The 22095-nt window shown below is 41.5% G+C and overlaps 1 protein-coding gene across 1 annotated transcript in view; it reads right to left on the bottom strand.

Annotated features, from left to right (window-relative positions):
• The window catches only part of LOC308286402 (TOX high mobility group box family member 2-like), a gene marked incomplete at both ends in the record, with an annotated part of 92285 nt that overhangs the window by 13376 nt on the left and 56814 nt on the right, over window positions 1–22095 (bottom strand). Inside the window, 2 exons of the mRNA XM_080727399.1 lie at window positions 7774–8004; window positions 17356–17643. Coding sequence (XP_080583525.1) covers window positions 7774–8004; window positions 17356–17643 — 519 coding nt within the window. The remainder of the gene's footprint in view (window positions 1–7773; window positions 8005–17355; window positions 17644–22095) is intronic.

Raw genomic sequence — 22095 nt, 5'->3', positions numbered from 1 at the left:
CCTAATTGTACCTTAATGAAATGTTCTTGTTTGATAACCAGTTAATTACAGGAGACAATATAACTCCCAACCCTGCTGACACTGAAGGGAGCGATTACCCCCTCCGACCGCCGACCGACTTACTGACGGACGGACGGACGGACCAATGTAGAGAGGAGAAGGAGGGAAAAAAGTAGATAAGGAGAAGAGAAGGGGAGTTTAGTACAGGCAAAGCATGGGAGGAGATACAGTAGGAAACGATTCAGAAACCATCAGTGGTGGACTAGAAAGTAGCTGAGTGGATTTACTCAAAGGGATAGTTCAGCCCCAAAATTACGTATTTTCGGTCGATTACTCACCCCATGGAGACTTAATTTTTGTTTTCACGCTTTCCTAAGCCAATAGTTTGACCGACAGTGGTTCCCTAGACACAAAGTGCCTACTTTGTTCCCTATGGAGACACAAAGAGTCTCCTCAAATGCGGCAAAAACTAAAATATACAGTATCCATCAAGTCTCCATGGGGTGACTAATCGATAGAAAATAAATCATTTTGGGGGTGAAGTGACCCTTTAAGTACAGTTTAGTTTATGTATAAATTTCAAATTATTTTATACTTCTATTCCACTGTCTCCACTACATCTCAGAGGCAATTATCCTACTTATTATTCTAATACATGGTGATAGCTTTAGCAGAGTTAGATTATAATTGCAAAACATACATTAAACAATTAAACCACAATTAAAAGAATTGCAGATATGCAGTCTCCACACATAGAAATTGTTTCATTGTTATTTAAAAAAAAAGAATAATAATAATAATCTACATTTAGAAAAAAATTGTACTTTTATTTGGGTATTTAAATTATTTTATAGCAGAGCTACAAGCTTGTACATCGTGTAGATAGGCTATTTTTTGCTATTCGTCGTCCAAAAAAAGTATCAGGACTCAAGTGGATAAACTAAGCGACAATGTTTTTTTTTTAATTCTTTCCCTCTTTCTTTGTTGCTGACCTTTCACTGATAGGCCTACACAACTCCAACACAGCAGACTCAATTAAATAAACCTCCAACCCACCCCCGTTATCTCCCCACAGCTGTAAAGAATTGATCTTAATCTTAAATAACGAAAAAAGAAAGAAAAGAAAAACAACATTGTTTTTGTGTTTCTGGGTCGACTTTAACATGTAGTCACCTTGAGGAACAACACAGCCAAAGTGAAACGCATTGATCTCACAACACAAAGCGAAGGCCTTGGGGTGTTAGGAACAAGTGCATACTGTATATGCTCCAAAGCATCCAAATAAAAGAAGAAAAAAACATCTACATGAACCCGGATAATAAGAATAATATTAATGATGATGAAAATACTTTCTTCTTACAGACTCAAGGACAGCATGGGAGATGAGCTACAATAGCAGCCCAAGCAAAGGGCTTGATATACGTTGTTTGGCGAGCTACTGTACAACAACAGTGGTTCTCATTTCAAATAACATGTCTTTGGCTGCGGGCTGCGGAGTACAAAACACTGATGTTGGCCTTCCAAGCAGCCAAAGGTATGGCACCTCCATACCTCCAAAACTTGATCGATCCCTACAACCCCAACCGTTCACTCAGATCAGCTGACACAGGGAGGCTGGCTGAACCCTCGCTAAAAACCCCAGGACAACGATCCACTCGTCCTAGACTCTTCGCTATCATGGTCCCCAAACTGTGGAATAAACTCCCTGTTGCACTTAGAACGTCAGACTCGCTCCCTAGCTTCCGCCGTGGTCTGAAGACTCACCTCTTCAGACTCCACCTCGGCCCATAGCACTTACCATAGCACTTGCCTACTCTCAATGACCATACATGTAATTTAGATACCATTTTATAGTAGCTTTTAACTGAATAAAAGTGTTGATGTATGTATTACCTTGTATTGATGTTGATGTATTCCTTGCTTATTGTAAATTGCTCTGGATTAAAAGCATCTGCCAAATGCCAAATTGTAAATTGTAATTATAATTTTTCAAAAATGCAGACCTACAAGATCACAAAACGCGATGCAGCACAACGCTTTCTTTGTGCGACACCAGCACATAACTAAGTATAAGTCCCGCTTACTGTAGGCAGGTGTGGGTGGTTGTGGTGGTGGTGGGTGGACTGAACCAAAACATTGTTTTTTGTGAGCCACAGACATAAACACACGCACACGTGCGCACGCACACACACACACACACACACACACACACACACACACACACACACACACACACACACACACACACACAAAGAGCACATCATAAACATGCACAGCGCCGTAAGTTTTCTGATGGTCTCAGCGATTACAAAAGTACAGTGATGTCCCTCCCCCCCTCCCCCCCCCCCCCTCCTTCATGTGATTTCTGCTTGATGCCGTGTTTCGGGGGCCTCTCTGTGGGTAATTGGAAACAGAGGCCATGTTCTAGTTAAAACAAACCTGCGTGTTGGGGGGGTGGGGGCAGGGGGGCCTGGGTTTGGGGGTAGCGTTAGAGAGGGGTTGAGGATTGTGTTTACATTCTAGCTCTGCTAAAGCCTTACAGTTGTACTTAGCAGCGGGTCGGTGCCGCGCGGCGAAAACGGCAGAGCTACAAGCGCACAACGCGTCGCGTTCGCGGCGCGTTGTGTGCTTGCAGATCGCTGCCTGCGACACCGACGCACGACCAAACATAAATCAGCCTTCAAACGCTGGCTCCAGCAGGTCTGCCCGTGACATTATGGAACACACCTCATCAGTCCGGGGGAATCAACGTGACAGCCCAGCTCTGGGATGGAAGACGCCGCTCATCAAGCATATTCAAAAGCAGGGGCTGGGAGATAGAGATCGGCTGGCTGGCTGGCTGGCTGACTGGCCATACACTGTCTAAGGCAGTGGTTCTCAAACCTTGTTACACAAAGTCAGAATCAGAAAATACTGTATCTGTCTCTCCCAGTACCACCATAATAACGTATAAATAATGTTAAATTACAGGTGCATAGACCCTATCCTATTCAACTATGCACAGTTAACACAGGAGGCCAATTTATTCCTTGAATTCATGGAGATTTTTTACTTTTTGTTGCATTTCTTAGCCAATAATTTGATGACCGGGTCAAATCGCCCATATTTAGCTACTACGTTTGTGAACTTCCCGTGCAAACTGATGATATTTCTAATGTGATTAATCCGTTCTCAAATCTTCTATTAACGGCTAGGTGTGCCCTCATGCTCATTTCAGCACGGCTGGATAGCCCATTTCAACCAATTGCTTGGTCAGCCTCACAACACTGTGAGCATGTAGATCGCCTGTTTTCTCTTGGGAACAGACAGCCCTGATGAGACACACTGTCACGAGCAGCCTCTCTGCAGACTATGTTTAAGTTTAAGTATACATGCATCTTGGAATGTATATCATTGTAACATGTAGATTCCCAGTCTCACAGAAGGTGCACATTCTGTTGTGACTGAACTAACTATAATATACAGTATTTTTGTTTGTGTCTGCACAGGAAGAAGCTGTCATGGGGAGCGGCCTGTGGAAGCCTATCTATAGTTGGGTGATTTTCTATTGCACTGTGGTTGGTTGATTAGGAATGGAAGGGTAGAGTCTGCAGTGTGTGTAAGTGAAACAGCTCAGTAGGACTGTCTGCACTTCGTCTCTACAATAATTTAAGTTATTAGATTTTTTTTTAGCGGTGGCACACCGTCTCCAAAGCGTGACTGCTTGTGTATGTTTGTACGGTATGTAACTTTGTCTGTCTGTAGCATGAGCTGCAATACTGCTGGGTGACCAAGTGGCACTGTTGAGCAGCCCAGGTGCACGTGCACACACACACACACACACACACACACACACACACACACACACACACACACACACACACACGCGGTATAACTTAATGACTTGAACTGCTCAAATGACGCACAGACCTGGGACATTAAAGAAAATACCTCAATATTGTTTGATGATAATGTCTAGAGGCATGCTAAAGCCTAATAGTTGTAATATGTAAATGCATGGCAGTCACGTTTATCCATTTGCGGCAATATTGGGAGTGAGTGACAGTACTAGCCATGTAGTATAGTATAATTGGCATCATCAGGAGTGTTATTGCGCTGACATACCAGATCACAACAGTGTGCTGCTATATTTCATTCCATAATGACATCATTACCACAAGTTAATTACGTGCCTGCGAGGGGACGCGTTTGATTAAACACGCGAATGCATTCAACGGAGGATTGTTTTAATGGTGGAATTGGCCCTTTGTAATTCTGTCTGTGTTCCCAGGTAGCACTGTGAAGGACAAACACTGAAGTATGGAGATAGACGTACAGAGAGCTACAAGTAGAGACAGAAACCAACCTAACAGGCCTATCACCGATAGGCCTGCGACTATCCATCCTACTAATAAACCACCAAATGTCTGTCTGATGTCTGTCTGATATACACGCATGCTGACATCACTGTTACTAAACAGTGCCCAAATTTGGAGATGACTGACATCACTGATACGTCTGGGTTCTCCAACATTACTTCTGAAACTCCTACATTCAATCCCTCATATACTGTGCACACCCCATAATCCAAACTGCACATCATTTCGGAGCACATGTGTTCCAACGGGCAAGGACTAGTTATTTATTATTCTATCAATTATTTGTTTGATTATTTGTTTATATAGATCAATCAATCAATTAACCACTTCAGCCCTATGTTATACTTCGTCGCACAACAGTATAGTGATACTAGCTGATTTATAAGCTTGTAGCTATTTTCAGTATTTTTGAAAGATTTATTTTATTTATTCATTTTTTATTCTTTTTTCGGGCTATACCGTATGGCAGGGCCAAAACACGGATTGATTATTACATGATTATTTTATTAAATGATCAATTATCAATTACGGTATTTGTTATAATTGATTACATCGATTAGTTTGATTAACTGCTTCACCCCTAATCACCGCCACAAAAAGAGCCAGCTCTCCCCTGGTTCAGCTACAGAGTAACAACCTGGGCTTGAGCAAGCAGCCCGGTACACCAGGGGTTAAGAAGCACAAACAATAACATTTCAGGAGCAGATGTCCTTGAGGCAAAACCAAGGACAAGGCAATTGCTAATCTCGTATTCCCAGCATGATCAAATCACCAGGCAACAGATATAAATAAAAGGACAGGAAATGAGGAATTCACATTCAAGGGTGTCAGCGGTGAAATGAAGATTCATGGTGAAGAGGCGCCGTGAAGGCAGCAAAAATTAACTGCAAATAAAAGGGACAGACGGCCTCCAAAGTCCGCTGGTTAAAGTAGGTTTGGCGGTCGGAGGGGGGAGGGAGGGGAGGGAGGGGAGGGGGGGGGGGGGGGGGGGGAAAGCACAGCCAGTGGTGAAAGAAGTACTCTTATTTTTTTTTACTTAAGTAAAAGCAGCGATACCACAATGTAGAAATTCTCTCTATAGCAAGTAAACGGTGTTTATTAGACGCCAGTACAAACATACTGTCATCAAAAATATAAAAGCAAAAGTGCTCCATATCGTCGTTGTCGGGTGGAAACCTTGTATGTCCAAAACCGTTCGTTTTTATCATAAAAAAAACGAACTAAACTAGTGAAAACAGCCGATCTACAAGCACACAACGCCTCGCACCACGAGGCGTTGTGTGCTTGTAGATCAGCTGTTTTCACTACTTTTGTGCCAACGGCCTTGTCTGATGAAGCAGGGCTTTACTTAGCGAAAAAACATACACATTTGAAACTTGGAGATACAAGGTTTCTGCCCGACATTGACGATATGCAGAATGTACCATTTCACAAGTTTTCAAAATGTATTTTGCCAAAGTGTAAAACACGGGTTAATTGGCTAATGCATGTTTTGTAATGATCTAAATCATTGACAACTAACGCTGTCAAATAATTGTAGTGGAGTGTACAACATTTGCCTCTGAGATGTAGTGAAGTAGAAGTAGATTTTTTTTTGGGAAAGTAAAGGTACCTCAAAATATTAGTACAATACTTGAGTAACATAAGTTCCTTCCCTCCACAGGGGACATCATGGGGACACAGCGATGCTAGATGGCTTCTGGTGGACAGTTAGGCTGAGGAGAATGGCCTGTACTTTGTCACGGAGACAGCTGCTTTTATTTGACAGCCAATAGGCTGCGGCCGCCATACTGGATATTCTAAAAATATGAGTCTGCTCGCCACCGCCATCATCAGACTGTCTCGTTTTCTACTCATTTCACAGCATCATTTGTTACTGTGAACTATATGCCGTCTGCCCCTTCCAATTCTGTCTGTCGGCCTGGAATGCAAACAACCAAGAGGGGGGATGTGTTTATATTAAAATCTTTTAACGTGGCATCTACGGTCACTCAATCTGTGGGGGGTGAGGGCACTCTAAGTTCTGTAACTTAGAGTGAGTTATGGGGGGGGGGGGGGGGGGGTCCTTGAAATGTAAAAGTTTGAGAACCACTGCTGTAGTCCCAGAAAAGAGTGACACTCTGGTGAGATTACAAATGTAATTCATGCACAGGAAATTGGAATAACCGGAATTTTCTAACTAGTCTTTAATTGGCTGATAAATATGTGTTGGTCAGTTTTTCTGTCACTAATTTAACTCAACATGCTGACAGGTAATTCCACCGCTTTGACATTGATGATGATGATGACGATGATGATGATGATTTTTTTACGACATCAGTATCGGCAAATATACAGCCGATCTATGCAACATTTTAACCCCTTTAAATCTGGTGTCCCTGTTTTCCGGTTTTCAAAGATTATACAACTTGCAATAGCTCACATTGTTGCTATTTTTGATTGACTATATTTTGATTGTCTCCTTTTGAGGGTTTAAAGGAGTAGTTCACCCCCAAAATGACTTTTTTTCTATTGATTAGTCACGCCATGGAGACTAGAGTTCAATAATATTTTTTGTTTTTTGTCACATTCCTAAGACAAAAATTTGATTCGAGTAAATTTACCCCCATTGATTCCGGATGAACGGGTCCCCATCCGGAACAAATGGGGGTACATTTATTGTTATCACATTTTTGTCTTAGGAATGAACAAAAAACTAAAAATATTATTGAACTCTAGTCTCCATGGTGTGACTAATCAATAGAAAAAAAGTCATTTTGGGGGTGAACTACTCCTTTAAGTGGTAAAATAAAAATAAAGTGTATTTTGTATTTACTCATTTGCTTGTTCATCAAATATGGGTCAAAGCATCAGTAATTGGTGTTGTAGGACCTGGCATCAGTCTGGCTCTACAAGTGGGGCAGCTATAGCTGAATGAGTAGAGAAGCCTCCTGGGAAAGAGAAGGTCCCAGGTTTGATTGCCGGCCCCAGCTATGAAGGTGTCCATGAGCAAGACACTGAATCCCCCCTGACTGCTCAATATGACCACCTAAGCATCCATCCGCTTATTAATACCCTGCAAGATTAATAAGGTCCACATCAGTGTTTCCCAAACTTTTCTGGTGGAGACCCAAAAGAGAGACGTTTTTCCCAGGACCTAATCTAGTGAGCTTGCATATTCCCTATTTTCGCTACTTAGTTTTCTATTTTACTTAATTTCTTTCTTTAATTTATTTTATTTCATAATGAAATTACTGAACAAAATCATTGAATTTGTTCTTAATTCATGCTTTTTTTCAGGGCTTTTTTGGGAATATTTTTTGAAAAATATTTTGAAATAATATTAAAAACAAAATGTATGAAACAAATGGGTCCCGACCCAGTGTTTAGGAACCAGTGGTCTGCATCATTATGAATGTTGTTATTATTCCCACACCTGTTTCTGCTCCTCTCCCAGTCCGTCCCACATGGAGGCTACTATCTTGGAGACGTCTCCGAAGGTGGCGTTGGGGTTCTGTCCTTTTATGGCTGCCTGGGTGTCTCTGAAGAACAGGGCGTAGGCCGACACGGGCTTGGTGGGCTCGTTGGGGTCCTTCTTTTTCTTCTTCTTCTGGGGTTTGGGTTTGGGCTTCATCATCTCCGAAGAAGGCCTCTTCTCCCCCGTGATCTGGAAGAACATCAGCGCAACACAAAGACACAAAACAGTTTATTGATACTGGAGGGAAAGGTGACTCCTCCCAGGGGGTTCCCAGACTTTTGCATGTCAAGCCCGCGGACCCCCATTTGAAAAGATATGCCAGGAACCCCATAAGAGAAGATTTTTACAGCTCTAGCAGTAATTCTCAACCATTTTAATTTCAAGGACCCCAAGTCTGACATAGGGCATTAACGAAAAAGTCTACAAGTCGACTGAGTCGACTTCATTACACAAGTCGACTCCCACCAGAGAAGGTCGAAAGAAAGTCGAAGTTGAAAAAAAAAATCCTTTGTCTTTTATTCTTTCATTATGTTTGCTCCATGTGTGCGTCTGTACAGCATTCAAACAGTAGGATTGCTTATTGTCAAGGACGGAATGATCCAATGATCCAGCGCAATATTACATTTGGTATAGCATGGTTCTATTGTGAAAATAGCAGATCTACATGCTCACAACGCCTCGCGGTGCGAGGGGTTGTGAGCATGTAGATCGACTACCGTATTTTATATTTTATATCTCTGAGACCCCAATTTATATTGTAAAATCAATGTTAATTTAACTCTGAGAGTGTCCAATTTGTACACTCTCTGAGTGACATACCCATGGTTCCTAACCTATCATTTAGCTGGGGACCCCCTGGAACTCCCTCAAGGACCCCTGGGGGTCCCCGGACCCCACTTGGAGAACGAACCGCATAACGCCAGATGGAGCTCATCTGACCTTGTTTCCCCAAAATGTGTCTCCAACATGGGGGGAAATGCATTCTACTATGCTGCCACCAAAACGTGGAATGCCGCCATTAATATTGATTCCCTACACAAACTCAAAACTAAGCTAAAAGAATGGCTGATCTTATAATACAATACAATACCTATATGTATTGTATTGTATGTACTGTATTATATGTATTTATTGTATGTATGATTAATTGAGTCCAATGGACTACATATAATGTAGACAGACAGACAGACAGACAGACAGACAGACAGACAGACAGACAGACAGACAGACAGACAGACAGACAGACAGACAGACATCATTTGATTTCTGTGTTCAATGTATAGCCAGTCAGCATGATAACATTATAACCATGTTTCACTGGCTGTAACCACTTCAAAATGTGCAGAACAACATGTTTCTGCCATCCCCTTTTATTTTTCTTCCTTTTTTTCATCTCCCATCAATACATTTATCAAAAACAAATCGATTTCGCCGAATTTTATTAAACCTTTTGAAATATACCTGTTCCGTGTTATTCAATGTGATGGTTTTCAGTTGTTCACAGTGTGCAGGGGCGTCGCACCAAATTCTGGGCCCTGGGTACAAGGATTCACTGTGGGCCCCCCATGAATGCTTTAAATATTGAAAAATAGCAGATATACAAGCTCGCAGCGCGGCATAGATCTGCTATTTTTGAAGTTTTTGAATTCTTTGAATATTTCAAATCCTTTTGAGGTTTTTTGAAAAAAATAATTCTCTTCTAGTGGTGCTCAAACCTTTTCATGTGAAGGACCCCCAAAATTATATGTAGGCTATTTGGCAACGGACACCCCATCTCAAAATATTTAGTTCCAGGGACCCCCCAGAAGCAAAATCTTTGCTTAAAAAAAATACATCCTATATTCAAAGATTTGCACACATTTTCGCAACTTTTCAAAAATAGCAGATCTACAAGCTTGCAGCGCGCGCTGTGAGCTCGTATCTGCTATTTTTCAATAGTTAAAATGTAAAATAATGAAGGCTCCACCTTGGGCCCTATAGTAACTCAGTCCCATCCCCCCCCCCCCTTGTGACGCCCCTGACAGTGTGATGCATCATGACTTCCATGCAACGGAGCAAAAAGTACTCAGAAAAGGCACAGGCTGCACTGGCTTTGATGTGGCAGCAGAATGAATTAGGAAGAGGCAAATGGAACTGCTCACTGATAGGAGAGATGGTAATCGTTTTTTTATTCATGCTGTGCTGTGGACGGTTCGAAGTCATAGCAGTGGGGAAGTATAGTCATGAAAATATTGTTTTAATAGAATAACTTCCTGTTCTTGTGGTATCACTGCATGCGACCATTTGCATACTCTGATAAATGACAAAACTGAGGCTACTTCCACACTGTTATGTTTTCCTAGTAAAAAATGCATAATGTATGTTTGTTACGCCGTTGCCTAGCATCCACATTACTATTTGAAGCCCTAAAACGGAGACTTTTGAAAGTGCTGCTGACCCAGTTGTAGTTTGAAAATGTTGGGTTTTAATGTGCACAGGTTAAAGTTGGAGATTGCTTCCCGATTGGGTCTTATGGAGAATATTTACAAAACGGTGCTAAAATGCATGTGTGGAAGACGAATGTGCTCGTTTTAAAATGCCATTTTAAAATGAAAATGTACTAGTGTGGACAGTGGACACTGACAGCTTAAGACAGCTGATTTGGTTTTACACTGTAGATGTTTTGCAACTGGTCTGTAAAGATTAAGAATATCTACTGGGAGTTTGTGGGATTTGTGTGAAAAAAGCTTATCAAGTTCACAACGCGTCGTGGCACTTGTGAGCTTGTAGATCTTCTACTTTAGCCGAATTTGTGACAAAAAACATTCACTGGCATAGATTATCATCTCCATTGCACTGGCTTCATGTCTCAAGTCTAGAGGAAATGTCTAAGGAGATGAAAACGTGACAAAGAGAGCGTAAGACTTGATTAGTCGAGTGGTTCTCAAACATTTTCATGTCGGGGACCCCTACATGAATATGCATTAGGCCGTGGACCACCTTCTGAAAACATTTTGTGCTGGGGACCCCCATATTAGATTTGTGATCATACGGTATGATGCATTTTGCATCATATGACGCTTTGTAGCATGCTGAAATACTAATAATAAGATCTGGTTGTCCCAGAGGTGAAATGATCCTTTAATTTTGTTTTAATCCTGATATATATTTTTTATAATAGCAGATCTACACGCTATTTCAAATAGTCAATGTTTATACTGTAGGGTTAAAGTGGTTAAACTATGTACATTTTTCTGGGGACCCCCCCTGGAACCCCCTCAAGGACCCACGCCTATCCCGGACCCCACTTTGAGAACCACTGGTTTAGTTGATAGTGTATCTATGCATACAATATATATATATATATATCATCACTGTCGGGCAGAAACCTTGTAAATTTGTATGTTTTTCGTAAAGTAAAGCCCTGCTTCATCATACAAGACTGTTGCACAAAACTAGTGAAAATAGCAGATATACAAGCACACAACGCCTTGCATCGTCTTTTTTCACTGTTTTAAATCATTTTTAAAATGCTAAATAAAAAAAAACAGCAACAACGATATCCAGTATATAATTATAATAATTTCAGCTAATCTCTTACTTACATCAACATTGTTCTATCTAGATGAAGCAGTCTTTATAAATTCTTCCTTGTTCATAGACGGGAAGAATTTATAAAGATCACTAAGTCCATTCAGCCGAAGGGGACAACGTACTACCCAATACAATCACTCCCACACAACACTAGCCAAAACACCCACAAGCTGCTGCCGGCAGATTAACATGGGAGCCAATTGAAAAGCCGAATCTCTCCTCAGCAGCTCTGCATGCTATAGACAAGGGTGTCGCACCAAATTCCGGGCCCTGGGTGGGTACTTTAACTATTGAAAAATAGCAGATATACAAGCTCACAGCGCGGCACCGAGTGCCGCACTGCGAGCTTGTAGATCTGCTATTTTTGAAAAATCGTGAAAATGTGTGGAAGTCTTTGAATCTTTCAAATCCTTCGAAGGTTTTTTGAAAAACTTATGTTTCTATGTCAGTGGTGCTCACATGTTTTCATGTCAAGGACCCCCAAAAAAAAGATTTTTCTTTTCAAAAATAGTAGATCTACAAGCTTGCAGCGTGGCACTCGATGCCGCGCTGTGAGCTTGTATATCTGCTATTTTTCAATAGCTAAAGTATAAAATCCAGGCCCTTCCACCTTGGGCCCTGGTAACTCAGTCCCACTTTTCCCCCCCTTGTGTGACGCCCCTGCATGCAGACACGACATGGCTATGCACTGAACCAAATAACATACACTATATAACTGAAGCATCTGAATATTTAAATTCATGTTCAAGTACCAACGAGTCCCTGCATACTCTGGATATTAAGAGCTAGCCCTAGGGATTACTGATTACTGTTAGTAGTACATGACAGTAATGAATTAGTACCGTAATAGTCATTTAGTGATCCCTAGCCAATCTACAAGCTCACAGTGCATCGCAATGCGACACGCTGTGAGCTTGTAGATCGGCTATTTTCAGTGCGTGAGACTGGAACAGAGGTATACCGTAAATCAGTTCTTAATAATGTCCCCTCACTGCCAAGCACGAGGCACATAAAGTAAAAGGACATATAATGTACGCACATTAACTTTTTCCCTGCCAGATGTTGTTATTTATTATTGGGTTTTGTGCCAGCAAAAGCACCTTACCTTTGCGATGTTATAGACAAAGATGTATTATTATTTTTTTCATTCTTTTTTTTTAATTTTCTCCTTAAAGAGGTGTACCGTGGCTCTACCAGCAGTAGAGGGCAGCCTCATGCAAGAATTAATGTGAAAACGGTCTCAGTAGGCTCTAGTTCGTCAAGGCTGCTCAGTCGCTACAGAGCAATAGATCCAGAGGAAATCACATGGAAGTGTTTTGTTACTCCATTGATGCTAACGTCCAGTGGGTTTTTGAGAGTACTTTTACGGGAGCTGTTTCAACGGTACACACCCGCGCGACCCCTCATCAGTTTACAGACATCAAACCAAGGTACAAAAGAACGAGCCAAAGAACGTACAATTGGCGTTGCGCCGCCGTCAAAAATGGGGCGAACGGAAACGTTCAAAGCGTTGATAGAGTTAATAGGAAGATACATACATTTAGACAAACTAGATGGAAGATGTACATTAAATGTACCCGTATTTTCCGGACTATAAGGCGCACTTAAAAGCCTTTAATTTTCTCAAAAAACGACAGTGCGCCTTATAGTCCAGTGCGCCTTATATATGGATCATTCATTGACATTAACATTCCCTTTAGCACAGCTCCATCTGTTGGATGCATAACACAATGGTAGCGTCTATTATGTGCGCCTTATAGTCCGGTGCGCCTTATATATGAAAAAAGTTCGAAAATAGATCATTCATTGACAGTGCGCCTTATAGTCCGGTGGGCCTTATAGTCCAGAAAATACTGTATATCTTAAATTATTAAATAACATTTATTTAATGTTATTGCGACCGCAAGTCGCAGTTTACTATCAGAACCGTCACAGCTTTTTCATATACGTCCGTCCGGCCGGACGTGTACACATTTTTTTTTTCTTTTTTTTTTTGGGACGTGTACACATTTTTACGGCCTATGGGTTTGCCGCTCTGACATCATGCTCTGATGTCACTGTGATGTCAGGGGAACCACTCTAACAGGATGGGTTTGCTGCTCTGGCTTCACTGTGATGTCACACTAACAGAATCCCTTTTATGCCCATATATGGAGTTCCCTGATGTCATCAATATTAAGCCCATATGGGAATGCCCATATATGGAGGCCACATCGGCCACATACCACACTAACAGAATCCATATATGGCCAAGACAGATGGCCAAGACAGCCCATATCTGTGTGGCTGGTTCTACAGACAGGGATCTCCCTGTATGGTTATAAAAGGGTATGATGTCAGATGTGACGTCATAGACATCATAGGACTTTCACATAAGGAATAACTGAGTAACATGTTTGGGCTCTCACAGCATATCTCTTGTACATGGGTACAAGAAATCTTGTGAAATGAAATGTTGTCAACCAATCATCAAGGACGATGATACAATACATGAAAGAAGAAGAAGGTACCAGGGGTCTCCATATATGGGTAACTGGTCCGATATACATCACTGGCCAGATGGCCAAGACATTGTCGCCCTGAGGCGTCTTACTAGTTTAATAATGTATATTTTATTGTGATAGCTTATGATATACTCAGCCTTTATTTGACCTGGATAAGACAAGTGATAAAAGGAGAGATAGGGTGCCATACATTATAACCTGTAGGGCTGATATTGCTACTGAATAATCAATACAAGCCAAAGCTGTATCTTCCCCATGGGTTATACGGCAGCTGACCAATCAGCAGTTAAAGTGGTAACGTTTCCTCCCGAGCTATGGGGTCGAAACAGCCCATGTGACCATCTCCTCCCATGATGTCAGTAAAGTGACTTGACTGTATTGATAGGATCGCTTCAGGAAAAAATACCATTTGTTCTCTTGATGTGACATTAGCAAATTAGAACAAACAAACCATTCATTGATGGATTTCAGCTGCAATATTAAATTCACTAGATGTATTTGTCAAGCTCATTCATACCAGCATGTGTGTGAAATGTTGGTGTGGCGCGATCCGCAAGATTGTGCTAACAACATAATACAATTAGCACCAATAATTGTATCAATTGTGTAAAGGAACATTGTGTAAAGTGCAGAGTATTCTGGATAACCTTGTAGGTGTACAACAAAAATCTATAAATATTTACAGACAATTTTGGATTTAAAAACAAATATACAGCAGAAGTACAGTATATGGTGCAAAAGCATTAAACTGTACGTGCTGAACTGTAGCAGTTCTGGCAAGATACTGTCCAAAAAAACATACAATATGTGCAGGAGGAGTGCAAAATGAAAAAATACAAATACGGTGTGTGTGCTCTGTTGTTTTACCAATTACCAGCGCCAACAGCAAAACTGCAACCATTGCTTGAGACTGTCTGACATTTCTAGGGAGCCAAAGAATCGGGATGAGGAATATTCACCAAAGCTGTTTTTCACACTCGCCAGGTTATGCAGTCTGCACATTCAATCTGCTCTGCTCCGTAGCTGTTATAGGCTTACTGAAGATTGTTATACTGCTCTGTATGTTTACAGTCTATTGTGTATGCATTGATTTTTAAGGTATACTATATAACACTTAAGACATGTTTTATCATTCAATTCAATCTTTCAATATTTTTTTAAATAGCATGAAAGGCCAGTATACAAGCTCACAACAATCTAGATCTGCCATTGAAAAACAATTGAATTTGTAAATGTTTGCCTATATTGACGCCTATATTGACGTACAGGGACGCTGGTTTGAGAGTGGTCAATTATTTTATGTTGATGATTATTGTTATATTGTTATACAATGTGTGTTGAGTTGAGAAACATACATTCTAAGACTCCCTGTCTTGCCTCTGTGGAGCAATAGAATTTATTTAGTTCCACTATACTTGGAATCAAAATGAAGTATACAATAGTACGGGTAAGACGCCTCAGGGCGACATGCGCCTCAGCATGCCAATTCTTTGCCATCTTGGCCAGTGATGTATATCGGACCAGTCACCCATATGGAGACCCCTGGTACCCATATATGGAGATCATGTACTGTATATGGAGATATGCTGTGAGAGCCCAAACATGCTTACTCAGTTATTCGTTAAGTGAAAGTCCTATGATGTCTATGACATCTGACATCATACCCTTTTATGCCCATACATGGAGATCCCTGTCTGTAGAACCAGCCACACAGATATGGGCTGTCTTGGCCCTCTGTCTTTGCCATATATGGATTCTGTTAGTATGGTATGTGGCCGATGTGGCCTCCATGGGTATTCCCATATGAAGTCCTGTTAGATATGGGCTTGATATTGATGACATCAGGGAACTCCATATATGGGCATAAAAGGGAATTCTGTTAGTGTGCCATCACAGGGAGAAGACGACAGCCAGCCCCATGGCCTCCCCTAATAAAATGTTGTCAACCAATCATCAAGGACGATGATACACGAAAGAAGTAGAAGACAGTGAAGCCAGAGCGTGATGTCAGAGCGTCAAACCCATTCTGTTAAAAGTGGTTCCCCTGACATCACAGCTGTCACAGTGATGTGTCAGGGGAACCACAGTGTCAGGTGTGACCTACAGTATAAGCAGATAGCCGGATATGCTGACAAGATGTGCCGGTTTTCATAGTTAACTGCGACCTACGGTCACAATAATGACGTCTAAGAACCTGAGAACAATAACTTTATCAACGTGTGTAAACAACAAACTATAATCGGTTGAAGGTCAGCCGTGTCTACTACTTCCTGGTGTTGTATAATGATTGCTAGCAAAGAAAATGACATCCATTGTACAAGACCTAAGCGCCGCTCCGGTGCTGCAACTTCCATCAGTAGGTGTAGTTTCATTACTGTGTCTGTGGAGATGAGAGTCTCCCCCACACAATCACCAAGCTGCTCCATCCCTGACCCGCATAGACGTAGCAATGCCACACCACACCTCTGCTCTTTTAGATCACACCTCTCCATGCCTAGCATGTGAACCCAGGCATATTGCCAGCATACCTGCCTGTTACTCTGCCACTTGCAAGCCCCCGAGGAAGCACACAGCTAGCTCTGAAGTTATTATGTCAGCTACAGAAGGCAAGGCTAAGGCTTTTACTGTCACTGCAACATCAAGGCCCCAACAGAATCCAACTGGATAAATACAATGCTAAACTGTATAATATGATCCAAAGAAAAAAATTGCAAATCTTAGCCTTGAACTACTGTAGTAGGCAATCTCTTCATGTCCATACACACATTTTTCCATTAAACTAAAAGAGATGGATCCACAATCCCTTCATATGGATATGATGGCACTGGTTGTCAATGTCGGGTCTGGGGGCCCACCAGGGGTCAGAATGGACCCTTTACGGGTCTGTTACTCAGAGAGTGTACAATGGGTCATCTCTCATCTACACTGTAGAATCCACAGTGTTCATTTAACTCTAGGAAGTGTACAAATGGACCCAAAATAAGGGTCCATTTGGTTCCACTTGTACACCTCAGAGTTACAGACCCTAGTAAGGGTCCCTTTGGAGTCCCCTAGGTGGTCCCCGGGACCCTGCGTTGAGGACCAGTGGTCTATGGCAGTGCATGGTTCCCAAACCTTTTAGCTCCAAAGGAGAGATTAGACATTTGCCCGGGACCCAAACTAGTGAAAATGGCAGATCTACAAGCTCACAACGCGTCGCTTCGAACCGCGTTGTGAGATAGCGCTATATCTGCTATTTTCTCTAGTTCTTAAACTAGAGAAAAAAATGTATTTATGTATTTGTTTTTCTGATTTTATTTGTGAAATAATGTTTTTTAGATTTTTGGTTTAAACTTTAAAAAATCTTTTGATATTAGATATGTATTTTTTGGAATATGGGAAACAAACTTGTGTCGTGACCCACAAAAATGTGTCCCCCGACCCACCGCTTGGGTAAACAGTGGTCTAATGGCCACACCAGTACCTTAGAATGAGGATCAGTCTCCTCTTCCTGATTGGAGCTGGAGGGGGAGGGCGTGGCCGATTTACTTCCCGGGGGCGAGGGGGACCCGTGGTGGGGGTGGGGGGGCGCTGCGCCCCGCCCCGCCTGGGCGTTTAGCTGGGACAGGGCGCTCATGGGGCCGGACAGTATCCTAGGGCCGCTAATCAGGGGGAGGTGACGGGCAGGGTCATAATGAGCTCCGTCTGGGTGGTGCTGGTGGTGGTGATGGTGGTGATGGTGTTGATGGTGGGCCAGACCCATCTCCTGCATCTGGGGTGAGAGAAGAACACCAGCTTTTACTTGTCTTTCATAGCCTTTTACTGGTAAACTATGGTAGACAACAAGAACATTATAAGCCAATTAGCCAAATATTAGTGTGTGTAGAAATACTTGTCCACCGTTTAAACAGGGTTGGACAGGGTATTATTGAGCGGTGCTAACCGGCTTTGTCTGTATGTACGTCCCACACTTGGCTCATTGGCCAAGCTTCGTGGGGCGCTTAATGAAATGAACTCATAAAAGGCAGTGCTCACTTCACACTGTTTTTTTTTTTTTACTTTGGGACGATATTTTAAATGTTGGCCAATATGTTTTAAAATAATTGTACATTGAAGACATAAAAAAGGTTAAGAGGAGGGGGGCTGCGATTGGTGCACTGGTCCCACTGTTTTTGTCCCACTCCCAATATATTGCCTATTGTCAGCACTGTAAGGCTAAACTAAAGACTTGCAACAAGACTAAACCGTTTTTTGTTATACTTTTATACATTGTCATATGACAGTGATGTATATTCTATCAAAAATATAAGATTTAAAGCTCACAACGTGAGCTTGGGACTCTTGGGAGAATGGAGATCTGTAACACAGGCATTTAACTAATGGAGCATTGCAGAGGAAAAATTGCAGCAGTCTGAATTACACCTAACAAAATGCATTTTCTCTGATACCTCGCAATTCTTTTGGATGCTCTTATCCAATGGCTTGCTATTACCTTGACCTTGACTGTGCTTTAGGGCAAATTTTGAATACCAAGTGATATCCTGCAGTATGAATGCCCTTGACCAACCTATTGTTCATCATACAATGATTAATCAAATGCACTATCTTCCCTTTTTATCATAGTCATGAATTTAAGAGAAACATGCTGTCTTTTTTTTTCTCTCCCATGGTAATCTGCTCAGCCCACAAACTGATTTCTCCATGGTTCACAATGCAGTCCAAAACAACTACATTCATCACATAATCACTTGACTTCCAACCCAACAAGAGACATCTGTCTTGCCTATGCAAAGATGAACCGCACTCAGCAGTGTTTACAACAAGTTAACTATGAATAATACACTCAGGTTTAAACCATTTCCCCTTCCAAATGGAAACAAAACACTGATCAGTATTAGAGATTGAAATGCCTAATGGAACACTGATTATCACCGAGCCAGATGCCATTAACCTTTCATAAAGTTATGCTTTTAAGAGTCTTTAAACATCTTCAATAATAACTACATCAAAAGCTTTTCTTCAAGATGCATCGGGACATAACTCGAACGCGGACCAAAGTATGCTTTTAATGCCGGCATAAATGGAGAATGTTTGGCAATTTACAGATCAGAAAGTGATGAACTAGCATTTATTAGTGCTGTTAAACATTCATGAGTTAAATAATACATTACACATTAGCGCTGTGCTAAAAAGATCAAATTGAAAGAGCCCTCGTATATGAGGTCTTGATAAACATGAGCAGAGGTTCAGAGATGAAGGCTTGCCTCTCTAATCATAATTGGTCCCAGTAGGTTCCCCGGAATAAAAATGCACTGCAAAGTAATGTTGTAAGAGGCTCCGGCTTGCTTTGAAAACTTCTAATATTCACAGGACATTAGATTCCGTGTTTGCCTCAGCAGCTACTAACAAAAGGCAGCCGTGAACAAAGACATTCCTTTTGCATTTCAAATAACCATGCTCTACCCTCCCTCCCTACCACCACCACCACCACCACCACCACCACCACCACTACTACTACACCCTCCAACTTCCAATCATAATTCAAAACACCATCATTCCACACCTCTTAAAACACAGGGAAAATATCTTCAGCGAGAAAAGGGAGAAAGAACCAGAAAAGGAGAAGAGAGAGAAAGACAGAGAAACGAGGGTAAAAAGAGAAAGAAATAGAAATCCATTAATTTTCCATTTTCCATGGAGCTGCTCTTTAAGGGTCTTCACAAACCAAGAAGCATTGAAAAACCAATTAATCAAACATGAATGGCCTATCATAGCTACAGCAGGCCTATTTCCATAGCAACAGCCTCCCGGCGAAATTGTCACCCTTTAATCTGAGCCACAGCATGTTTCATATAAACACGAAGGAGACGGCGGAATAGTGCATGCACAGTAAAATCCTCAGTGTTATTATTACCAGAAAGGCTCCATTTGGGTCCATTTCACCCAAACGGAGTGCAGAAAAGAAAAATAGAACCTCTACACTCATAACGTTGCTGTCGGGTGGAAACCTGTCCAAAACCGTTCGTTTTGTGTTTATCATTTTAAAAATGATTTAAACTAGTGAAAATAGCCGATCTACAAGCACACAACGCCTCGCACCGCACCGCAAGGCGTTGTGTGCATGTATATCTGCTATTTTCACTAGTTTTGTGCGACAGTCTTGTATGATGAAGCAGGGCTTTACTTTACAAAGAAAAAAAACATACACATTTGAAACCTGGAGATACAGTACGAGGTTTCTGCCCAATGAGACAATGATATGATATGCTCCAATACAGAGTTAAATGAGAACTGAGATTTTACTGTGTGAGTAGTGGTTGAACTGTAGTTACTGTACCAGGTGACTATGGCCTTATAAGATTCCCTATCTTATGGGACAAAATGTAAAAAAAGAAAACACATAGAAATCAGGTATTTTATTTTATAAATAAATTGCCTGACAAAAAAGCAAAAAAAGCAAAAAGCCAGCTTTTACAGTATGGCTTTTATATCGACTGAAAAGACGTATTATTGTTGAATAGAACAGCGCGTGACATCTCGAGACATAATTAACTACCTTCTGAGGACATGGAGGGGTGGTGGAGCCCCGGTGACTGCAGCCATCAATCACACAGAATAATTCATGGCATTTGTTGATTTGCTGTGAAACCAGTGCACGTTCCCTCTGCCATTTTTCACGTTCAGCCTCATACTTCATAGCTTTAACTCTTTTTCATTACAGCTGAGTGTTCTATCCCGACTAATGAAGAAAAGGCAAACTCAGTCATCACCCGGAAAAATATATAGAAGTGCAATATGCCGCCACATTGCGAAGCAAAAAACGCAATTGATGAATCTCAGTGGGAAGTTACAGTTATGCAAATTACATGCGCAGAGGTTAGGCTGACGATGGAGAAATAAATAAAGGACTTGTTTAGGCAAGTTTTAAACCAATTAAACCCTATATGCAGCACTGTACTTAGTTGATCAGAGTCCCCTGCAGGGCTCTATATTAGAACCTCTCCTGTTTTCAGTGTACACTAAATATCTTTGTGGAAAACTGGTGATCTACAAGCCTGTAGATCACCTTTATTGCTGAATGTTCACCCCAGAATAGGGACGCTAGGATTCATCCTGCCTTATTGAACTTACCTTATGGGTGGATGCTGGGTGAATGGTGGATAGGAGATGTCATTAACATAACATGCCCATTTATGGATATTAGTCTGCCACACAGACTGTTGTATAAAAGCTTGCTGTACTGATGTGACGCGCTGACATGGCTCTGTGATGTCACAACCACGGAGGTTACCACCAGTAAGACTCCCTAATCGGGAGATAAGCGACCGTTGGTCGCTTATCTCCACAAATAGGCCAAAAGTTTGTTTTACCAATTATTACACTCTATGTGAACATTTACATCAACAAATCCCAAGTACTATGCAGAACGACCCATTTCAAGTTTTTAATGTACAACAATATTTAGAAAATAGATCTACAAGCTCACAATGCTACGCATTGTCCTCGTCCCTTATATTCCCATAGGTTATATGGAGATCTCAGTGTTTGTCAGTCCTTGTTCATGTATGCCCATATAAGGACATCTCTATATCTACTGTAACAGTCCTTGTCCCTTTATGCCCATAGATGGAGATCTCTTAACTGTAAGTCCTTGTCCCTTTTATGCCCATATATGGATATTCCTGATGTCATCAGTATATGAACATATATGGGCTTTCTGATATGCCCATATATGGAGATCTCTTAACTGTAAGCCCTTGTCCCTTTTATGCCCATATATGGATATCCCTGATGTCATCCGTATATGCCCATATATGGGCTTTCTAATATGCCCATATATGGAGATCTCTGTATCTCCATATATGGGTATAAAAGGATACTTCAGGTCTGACATCAGGTTTGTTTATATTGGGTTGCTAGGTTTGACATCACAAACTCCATGGGCCATCTGACCTAGAAATCTATATTTGGGCATAGATGACTCATCGTGACCTCATCATGATTTCAATCGCTATAAAAGGACTCTCAGTGACATACACTCTCCACAGATAAAGCAGTCAACCAGCCTACCATTCAACCCATTCTTTGATTACTTTGTACAACTAGATTAACTTTTCAATGGCATCCCCACTGGAATTGACCGAAATGTACGACAGACAATGCCGGTCTTATATAGGGGTCATTTGTGTACGGTGTGATGTCATACTGATGTCAGCAGTGTGAT

The sequence above is a fragment of the Nannobrachium achirus genome, assembly GCF_963921795.1.
Source record: "Nannobrachium achirus genome assembly, chromosome: 6".
Classification (NCBI taxonomy): Eukaryota; Metazoa; Chordata; class Actinopteri; order Myctophiformes; family Myctophidae; genus Nannobrachium; species Nannobrachium achirus.
The sequence above is the reverse complement of the archived record's forward strand: the minus strand, read 5'-3'. Positions and strand labels throughout refer to the sequence as shown.